This window comes from Hydra vulgaris, chromosome 12 (genome assembly GCF_038396675.1).
Source record: "Hydra vulgaris chromosome 12, alternate assembly HydraT2T_AEP".
NCBI classification, from domain to species: domain Eukaryota; kingdom Metazoa; phylum Cnidaria; class Hydrozoa; order Anthoathecata; family Hydridae; genus Hydra; species Hydra vulgaris.
This window is the reverse complement of record NC_088931.1, coordinates 38,015,001-38,025,000: the sequence shown is the minus strand read 5'-3', so window position 1 is coordinate 38,025,000 and position 10,000 is coordinate 38,015,001. Positions and strand designations below refer to the sequence as shown.

At 23.6% G+C, this 10,000-nt stretch overlaps 1 protein-coding gene across 1 annotated transcript in view; it reads right to left on the bottom strand.

Annotated features, from left to right (window-relative positions):
* The window catches only part of LOC100197298 (uncharacterized), a 56,645-nt gene that overhangs the window by 15,675 nt on the left and 30,970 nt on the right, over nucleotides 1-10,000 (bottom strand). Inside the window, exons 9-18 of the mRNA XM_065813152.1 lie at nucleotides 8,986-9,191; nucleotides 7,641-7,852; nucleotides 4,559-4,660; nucleotides 4,268-4,438; nucleotides 3,853-4,188; nucleotides 3,093-3,230; nucleotides 2,422-2,563; nucleotides 1,378-1,478; nucleotides 1,085-1,291; nucleotides 782-1,005 (exon numbers count right to left, since the gene is read on the bottom strand). Of these exons, the coding sequence (XP_065669224.1) occupies nucleotides 782-1,005; nucleotides 1,085-1,291; nucleotides 1,378-1,478; nucleotides 2,422-2,563; nucleotides 3,093-3,230; nucleotides 3,853-4,188; nucleotides 4,268-4,438; nucleotides 4,559-4,660; nucleotides 7,641-7,852; nucleotides 8,986-9,191 (1,839 nt within the window). The remainder of the gene's footprint in view (nucleotides 1-781; nucleotides 1,006-1,084; nucleotides 1,292-1,377; nucleotides 1,479-2,421; nucleotides 2,564-3,092; nucleotides 3,231-3,852; nucleotides 4,189-4,267; nucleotides 4,439-4,558; nucleotides 4,661-7,640; nucleotides 7,853-8,985; nucleotides 9,192-10,000) is intronic.

Here is a 10,000-nt window from a genome sequence, read left to right as displayed (position 1 = left end):
ATATTCCTTGATACCAAAACTTGTGAGCAAAATATTAATTTTAACTTTATACTGATTTCCTCTTAAGTTTATCATTTTACTTTGAATTTGAAACTTTTTAATAATTGACTAAATTATTTAAAAAAGATTACCCAATTGGTTTTCAATAATTTGGTGCATTAAGTCAAAGGCTCTAAAACTACACAATTGGTTTTCAATAAATTGGTGCATTAAGTCAAAGGCTCTAAAATACACAATTGGTTTTCAATAATTTGGTGCACTGAATTAAATGATCTAAGATTGTTTATAGTTGCTTTTAATGCTGTTTTTATAATTAAAATTATATTTATTTAAAGACTTATCTTTATAAACACAGTATACTAAAATAACAAACTGCATGTTATTGTTTTTAAATTCTTTATTAAAGTAAAGGTTTGTTCTTTACACACTAAAAAATAGGTACAAATTTCTACTTTTAGGGTATATCACATATCATACCCCTTTGAGGTTAAATTTTTTACCTTAAAGATAAAAAGTTGTATCAAAAATGGTCATCTATGGCATAATTTGCTACCTTAAGGGTATAATGTTCTAACTTAAAGAGTATAGTTATCTGCTTTAAGGGGTAGGATATGTGATATACCCTTGAAGGTAGGATATGCGATATTTATCTTTAAATATAACCTTTATAATGCTTCTACTTTTTTTTTAGAGGGTAGTAACAAGCTAGTAGCACATGTAACAACTAGATATAATGAAATGAAAAAACACTATAATTAGTTAAATTGAAAAAGTTACTTACTTTGGGATTAATATCTTTTAAAGAAAGTAAATTTATTTCTTGTTTAATGGAAATAGCAGCTTTTGCTTCACTAAAAAATTTTGATTCTGGAAAAAGGCTGAACCGACCATTATTCATAACTTCAAAATTGAAAAATTCAGAAATACCAATTGTTTCAATTTCTCCTTCGAATATAGATTTAAAATTCTTTATTCTGCAAAAGTTCCATTCTACCTTTAATTTGGCTGAAAAAAAAAGAAAAAAATGTAACAAGACAGAATGAACTTTAGTAACAAAAAAAAAAAATTGCATAAAAACACTCACGCCCCATAGAACGATCCGCTTTATGATAAATTTTAAAATTGCTACTAGTATCACTTAACATTGGAAGCCATTCTTCATATCTCATAAAACATTTTTTTATTTCTATTTTAAAATCAGATGTATCTTTTATATTTCTTTTAACAGACCCAAATAAAGTTAACACTGATTCTCGAGCAGTGCGGTTTCCAGCATCAACAACTATAGTGTCTAAAAAAATATGCTTTTAAAAATGATGCTCAGTTTTGAACAACAATATCTTCTAATGAACAAAAAGAAGTTTAAAAAAATCTTACTTTTTCCAGACAGCACTAATAAAGATCTCTCGTTGAAATCAGAATCAGCAAATATAAACTTGCCCTTCATACCTTTTAGTTGTTCATTTAATTGAAATCTCCTAAGAATAAATTTTACAAAATAAGAATACAGTTAAAACTACAAAAGAACTAAAACAGTTATAACTATGAAACAGTAAAAAATCACATTTAAAGTGTTTTTCTTATATGGTTTAATCGGAGAAAAAATATTAGTGTCAATTGCATAAACATGAAACTTCATTTCAATTTTTGTTCTATAAATATAATTTTCTTACATTTTTGGAATTTAAGGAAAAAAATAATTGGTACCATAGAAATGTCTGTATATGTATGAGTATTTGTCTCGTTTGTTTAACAGTCTTATGGTGATTAGTAAATATTTTATAACTGAAACTTAATATTACCAAGTACTGCCATATTAAAGCGAACACTTTTTACTTTACAACATCATGCTACAAATAGAATGTCTTAATATTCAATGATTTAAAATCTAATATATTTATAAAAGTTTTTTTAGCTTTTAATAAACTAAATAGCATTATTTTTTTAAATAAAAAACTTTTTTGAAATAACATTAGTTAGCTCTCAATTTAGAAAGCAACTCATGTCATATTAGTTCTAAGAAATACGATTATCTCTTATAATATTCATAGTGAATTTTTATTCATAATATGGAATATAAGAAAGTTTTTTTTGGAAGCAGAACTTTATAAATCCTTAGCTGGTATCTGGTATTTTACAAATCAGAAAATTAAGTAGATTTATCGACACATTCACTAAAAAAATCTTATGTTCCAGAACTCCTCTTACTTTTATTTGAACTAATTTATTTTTATACCCAAGTTTGCCCTATCTTCTATAAATTGCTAAAATTCTTTATAAAATTCTTATATCTATAAAAACTAAAAAAACTAAATTCTTAATTCACCTTAATCTTAGTTTTAAATAAAAAAATTAAGCAAAAATTAAAGTATATTAATTTAATACAGTGTTAAATATGAAAAACAACAACAATAAACTCACGTTAAGACTGCACTAAAGTTTTTAAGTTTCATCTTGGATGAAAAATACATTTGACTGGGTTCTCCTATATCGAATGACAAGCAAGCACGTTTCATAACTGTTTCTCTGTTTTGAAATATCAGTTTTGCTTGTGACTCAAAATCTACATTATAATTAAAAAAGAAATTAAAGAAACATGCAAACTTTATTCAAAAATACAAAAGAAGAGTATTATTAATAGAAAAAAAGAATATTAATTGATTACAATATTTTTAATTCAATCAAAAAAAAATCAAAAAAAAAAAAGCAATAAAAATTTATTTATACAAAAAGAAAACCAGGTAGTCAAAGTATCATTCAATATTTTTCTAATTATTATGAATTAATGTTAACATAGTTTTCACATTGTTTAATTTTAGCAACAATTCAAATATTCACTGAAAATTACAAAAATATGAAATTATTCTTTGACATTGTGAACTGGGCTTAGTTATTTTATGATAAAACAATTGATCATACTATTTTTTATACTACTCAACAGTCTCTTCCAAAAGTTTAGAATCAGTTAAGTATTTTCAGGTAAATCCATCATTTATTAAAAATGACATACACAAATGACACAAAGCTTACATTTAATTTATGTTATATACATACATGTGTATGTATATAACAAAAAGGAGTAAAAAACATACCAAAAATTGAAAAAACATTTTCATTTGCAACACTTTTTCCTTCAGATATTTGAAACTCTGCTTCGCTACGAAGAACTTTGACTACGGCATTTTTACACTGAAGTGTTAACAGACCTGTATCACAGCTTGAAATCTCACCTAAAAAAAATTTAAAATTTATTTTGTTAGTTTCTATAATTTAGCATTTAGGCCTGATTTCTCTTAATTAGTCTATATGATAAAGCCTCAGCCTAAATTCTATATAACTAGTCACCATAATTTAACATTAGAATTTTCTACAATTAGTTACTATAATTTAGCATTTAGGCTTGAATTTTGAATGTCTTAAATGTTTAGCTAAGCATAAAATATTTCACTAATTATAATTCTATATAATAGTAATAAATAATTTTGATAAAAACTGAGTTTTTAAAACTTTGATTTAACTAAATGTTTTAAAAAATTATTGGAAAATAGCAGTCTTTTTATTCTTTTAACTCTTTAAAATTTTACTTAGGTGACATTTTAATCAAAAAATTTTGATTTATTTCGTATTTAACATTTTAATTATTTTTATTTTGTTGTTTTTGTTGTTGTCAAAAAGAAACTTTGTCAAAAAAGAGAAAAAAGGAGAAACCAGGTATTTTTTGTCTGTTTTAGTAACCCTGTTAACCCATAATAGTAAGTTACTTAATTTGATTTTTGAGCAAATACAATTTATTATTAACTACTATTTAAATTATTTATCATTAGTTATTCATTAAAAAAAGTATAATGATACCGTCAAATACAAAATGAAGATCTTCGTTAATATTTTCAAAACTGCCTTTAAGAATCATTCCAACAACTCTTTCAGTTTCTTTTATAGTAGAACTATCTTCAACTGAACGCACTTCAGGTTTTTTGTGATGACTTCTATGTTTTTTGCGACGGTGCTTGACTACAACGCTGTCTTCAACATTTTTTGATATTTCAACTGTAACAGTTTCCTTTACAATTTCTTTAATGTGCAGAGAAGGATTTTTAATAATTAAATCATCGTGATTTTTTAATGTGAAAAATGAATCAACAAGACTACGTTTTGCTTCAAAGCTGAACGTTGTTTGAGAAATAGTTCCTGTGTAAAAATTTTGCAGTTTTTTTTTCCATATTTATTTAAAATTTAACTTGAGATTTAAATTAATAAAAATTAATACCTTCGCCATACTTAAGGACATTAAAGATCTCCAGGTTGTTTTTAATAAAATTGAGAATATCTTGCTTTTTTGGGGGGTTTTCATCAGCAATTTCATCTTTAGTTGTTTGGTCATTTGTTACTATATTTTTGACAGATTCTTCATAAGAAATACTTCCAGTGAAATGAATACATAAAAAAAAAAAAAAATTTGTTTTTAACTTTTTTTATTGTTCTAAATGAGATATAGAAACAAAATAAAGAAAATAAAGAAATAATTTAAAAAAAAATTTTTTTTTTTACTTTTTTTTACCTGGTTTTATAATTAAAGCATCTTTTATTTTAGTAAAAGCTTCACTTTCAAAGCTCTTAACTATTTCCAAATCTTTTTCTTCATCTTTTCCCATTATGTAACCTAAAAAAAATAACAAATTTTGAAAATAATTTGCAAATTATGCAAATAAAAAATTCAAAAAATTAAATTGTTTTATTTTAAATAAGTTCAAAGATTAAAATACAAATTTTGAGAGATAATTATTGAAGAGATAAAAAAAAAAAGACAAAAAAAGAAAAACAAAGTTTAATTGTGATAAAAAATGATTAGAAGCTTTTTTATCAACCATTTTAAACTTGATTTTAAAAAGCAACATGGCATACAGGGATGCGGAGTCCCAAGAGAACTCCGGATTTGAATCTCACAAAAAAAATATTTCTTTCTAGTTTTCAGTATCCAGGAGCTCTAATAATATAAAAAACACTTAAGGACTACTATTGGTAAAAAATTAAGGCTTTTAGATTAGAGAAACAACCACTTTTTGAACACAGAGTCCTTAGGTATAGTTCAGTCTGGTTTAGTTCAGTATGTAGAAAAATGTCTAGCAAAACATTTAAAGGACTGTCCACAATTTGAGTCAGATATCTTAAATCATAACAACTTACAATAAAAAGAAACTTTATAACATTAAGAATGTAAAAAACAATACAATAAAAATTAGATGTCTATCTGTTGTTCTATTCCTTAGATTTTTGCAATGATATGCTAGCTTAAATATATAATATTTTGATTTTGAAAAACATTGGATTAAGTTAACTTTAATACAATGCTGCTTTGAATCAAAATATGTTGTCATAATAATAAACATGGAATGGACAAAGGAAGTTTAAAGATGCTGTAGGCTTATTTGCTACTTGCAATAAAACTGGTGTTGATTTGTATGAAATTAATTTATCACTCTATGCAGAAAAAGATACAGAATTATTAAAAATCTTGGTCATTTTTATTCACAAAAGTGAATAAGTATATTTTTATTATATCTTTATTATTTTGAATATATAATTTAATTTCTTAAGGTAATACACTGTGACAGGACCTTGTTGATATTTTAAAAGGAAACAAACTCATAGTCCATTTTGATGGAAAACTTGTTGGACAGCTGGAAGACAAAAAACAATCTGACAGTTACCTGTAAGAGAATTGTCCAGACTTGGAATGTAGAGATGATTTCATGCTTGGCATTTCAGAAACAGGTAAAAAATTTAACTGGGTCCAATCAGGCTCATTTATTCCTCAATTTCTTGGGATACCATGATATTGTCGACAATATTGTGGGTGTTTGCTGTGACACAACTGCATCCAACACTGGTAAATTTGCTGGAGCAATTCTGTCAACAATCCTATCAACTATCCTTATTACTAGTCTCATCTGGTGCATGTGTCATCACCATATTATTGAAGTACATATTCAACATTTGATGAAAGAACTGACTGGTGCCAAGGCTAAGTCTCCAAGAAGAGAAACTTATGTGCGCTTACAGAAGTCCAAGTAAAAGATTATTGATAAGATTGACACCTTATCAGATAACCTGGTTAGATTTAACTGGATTTCTATAGAGGTTGGATCACTTATCTATAATATAGCAAAGGCAGCATTAAAGTTTGGGGAGACTGCACTAAATAAAAATTTTTTTTAAGAGAGGAGTCTTTGTCAACTTTATGTTTACTACCTCGGTGGACATGTTTCTGCTATAAAATTTCATTAGCCAGGAGCTTACCATCAAGCAAGGTTTATGGCAGATGTAATTTATTTGCTTACATTAGAAATGACAAAGGACATCTCAAGCATCATGCATGAAAAGGAGAAAAAGTTGATCCAGACAGCTTCTTTTTTTATATCACTGACATACTGTCTTTGTTTCTTCAAAAGTTCTTCAAATATTAAAGCATCAGGTAAAGATTTATCAGCTTTCAAGGACATGTTTGATTTAAGTAAAGAATACTCTGAGTTTACTCAATCATTACTGAAAAGCATGCAGAATCATACCTGGTATTTAAGTCATACCTGGTATTTAAGTCAACAGCTTGTTGTAATGTCTTTAGCTGACAATGATGTTGAGAAAGACGAGAAGATGAAGATACTGCAAAAACTCTTAAAATTTCCAATACCTAAGGAGTTCATGAAGAACAAACACTACCAGATTTAGTTGGTAATCAAAGCCAGATCTTATTTTGCCTACCCCAGGTTACCTATACCCAAGTTAAGTTGGATGCAAAAGGGGACTTTTCTCTTTTGAACAACTATAAACTGTTTGCAAAAAATATAGAAGTCACCAGTGATTGTGCAGAAAGGAATATAAAGTTGATTCAATCTTAATTATGTCATACTAAAATGAAGAAATAAAGCAGACTGTGTTGTTGGCTGCCTAAAAACCACAGAAAAAATTGAATAGAAATTTGAATAAAAACCAGTTAAATTAGAATTAAAGAGCTCCTTATACTTTTTTAACCTTTTTGTCCACATTTCTTTAACATATGTAACATATATGTAATATATACAGCACATAATTTCTTTTTTACATAATAAGCCTAGTAACTAAGTTCTAGATTACTTTTTTTTCAAAAAAAAGTTTAAATATATATATATATATATATATATATATATATATATATATATATATACATATATATATATATATATATACATATATATATATATATATATATATATATATACATATATATATATATATATATATATATATATATATATATATATATATATATACATATATATATATATATATATATATTTATACATATTTATATATACATACATATATATAAATACATAAAATATATATATATATAAATATATAAATATGTATATATATACATATATATATACATACATATATATATATATATATATATATATATATATATATATATATATATATATATACATATATATATACACACATATATATATATACATGTATATATAAATACATAAAATATATATATATATATATATATATATATATATATATATATATATATATATATATATATATATATATATATATATATATATACACATTTATGTATACACACTTACATAAATTTTCAAAAACCAACCATGGAACGCCTTCTAATTTAATACTTAATACTTCATCAGTAAATTTTTCAAATAACACAAAATCATGACAGATTCCAACAATCATTTTTGGGTATTCTCCTTTCATATATAAAACAATTTCCAATTGTGAGAAGGTTTGAGAATCATCTTTATTAGTAGAACTTGCATAAGATAAAGTTTGGCCATAAAACCTTGATTTAAAAAAATTTATATATATATATGAATATATACATATATATATATATATATATATATATATATATATATATATATATATATATATATATATATATATATATATATATATATAAATATATATATATATATATATATACATAATTATAATCTAATAAAAAAAATTATAATTTTATAGATAGTAAAACTAAAAACAAGTATGAAAAAAAACTCAAGTAGAAAAAAGTATTTGAAAAATAAAATTATTTGTAAACTATAATTTTCTTCAACAAATTATACATTATTTGATAAATTAATATATTAGTTACTAATAAAAAGATTTCCAAGAGGTAGATCAGTTGGATTGTTAGATAACTTCACATATTAAGAAACAAAACAAACTTTGATGACTTATATTAAAGTTTTTTTGTTTCCTGATTTGTAATGAGTATATATGAATATATAATGAATATATTGGTACCAGCTTTAAGGTTATTAAAGAAACATGATTTTTAATAATTTTAAAAACATTCAGTAAGAAATATTAAGTAGCTCTTAGTTTAGTAATTCAGAACTAAAAGATTCACTTTCTAAAATACTTCTGTGTACAGAGGTATTATTTACAAAATACAATAGTAATATTTCTGTAGACTGTAGGTAATAATTTTTGCTTTGTTTTTTGACAAACTAAGTAATAATTATTAAAAGCCTCTAATCAGGTCACTCAATTCATTTTATATAACCCTGTGTCGGTCTACTGAGGGTTAATTTCACAAATAAAACCAAATCTTGCAATATTGAGGATTCAAATTATTTAGCTTTAGCATGATCTGATTTATCACCTCCACATTCAAGAGAACAGTTTGCTGTTGGATCAGGATAGAAAAGCCAGTCCATTCGTTCTTCTTAAACTTTTCATATATATATATATATATATATATATATATATATATATATATATATATATATATATATATATATATATATATATATATATATATATATATATATATATATATATATATATAGTTATTTTAGAATTTTGGCTTTACCTTACCTAGGCAAGTGTCACTGATAATAAATGATTTGTTGATGAAAACTGTAAGATGAATAAAACTAAAAAAAAAAATTCAAAACTTTATCAACTTACTTTAAAAATTTAGAATTGAGCTTTATTCCTAATTGCAGGGATGACAGAGGCAGATTTTTCAAACTTTCAAACTTACTATCGTCTTCTTCAGGTAGAAATGTTACATTTTGGGAAACAGATGTCAATTCTTTCATGCTACTTGCATTAAAATCAGCATAAAGTAAATATTCAAGTTTTTTATTATCTTTTTCAACTTTTGCTTCAAGCTAAAAAATTTAAGATCATATATATTTGTTATAAACATGTATATATATATATATATATATACATATATATATATATATATATATATATATATATATATATATATATATATATATATATATATATATATATATATATATATATATATATATTAGGGTGGTTCAAAAAACAACTTTTTTTAAATAGTCTGCTGCACTTAACTAAATGTGTTCTTTATAATACAAAAACTTTTTTGAATAAAAAATATTTTTAGGGGTGCCTCAAGACCCTTAAAAATTTGACAGGTCCCTAATATTTTGAAAAAAAAAGTTTTTCTAAAGTATGTCAACCTGGTACTCAAAAGAAGTGAAATTATATAAAAACTTCAAAAATAATAATCAATTTACATAAAAAACATGCTTAAAAAATTAATTTTAAAAAAACTTAAAAATATTGACTTTTTTTATTTTCATCTTAAAAACAATAGTTTTTAGGCGATTTTATCTGAAAAAAAATATTTTTATGTAAATTGATTAATATTTTTTTTTATTCAAAAAAATTTTAAACCTAGTGTTTTTGTATTATATAGAACACATTTAGTTAAGTGCAGCAGACTATTTAAAAAAAAATTGTTTTTTGAAACACCCTAATATATATATATATATATATATATATATATATATATATATATATATATATATATATATATATATATATATATATATATATATATATATATATATATATATATATATATATATATATATATATATATATATATATATACACACATATGTATATAAATTAAAATAAAAAATTTTTTTGATTGACA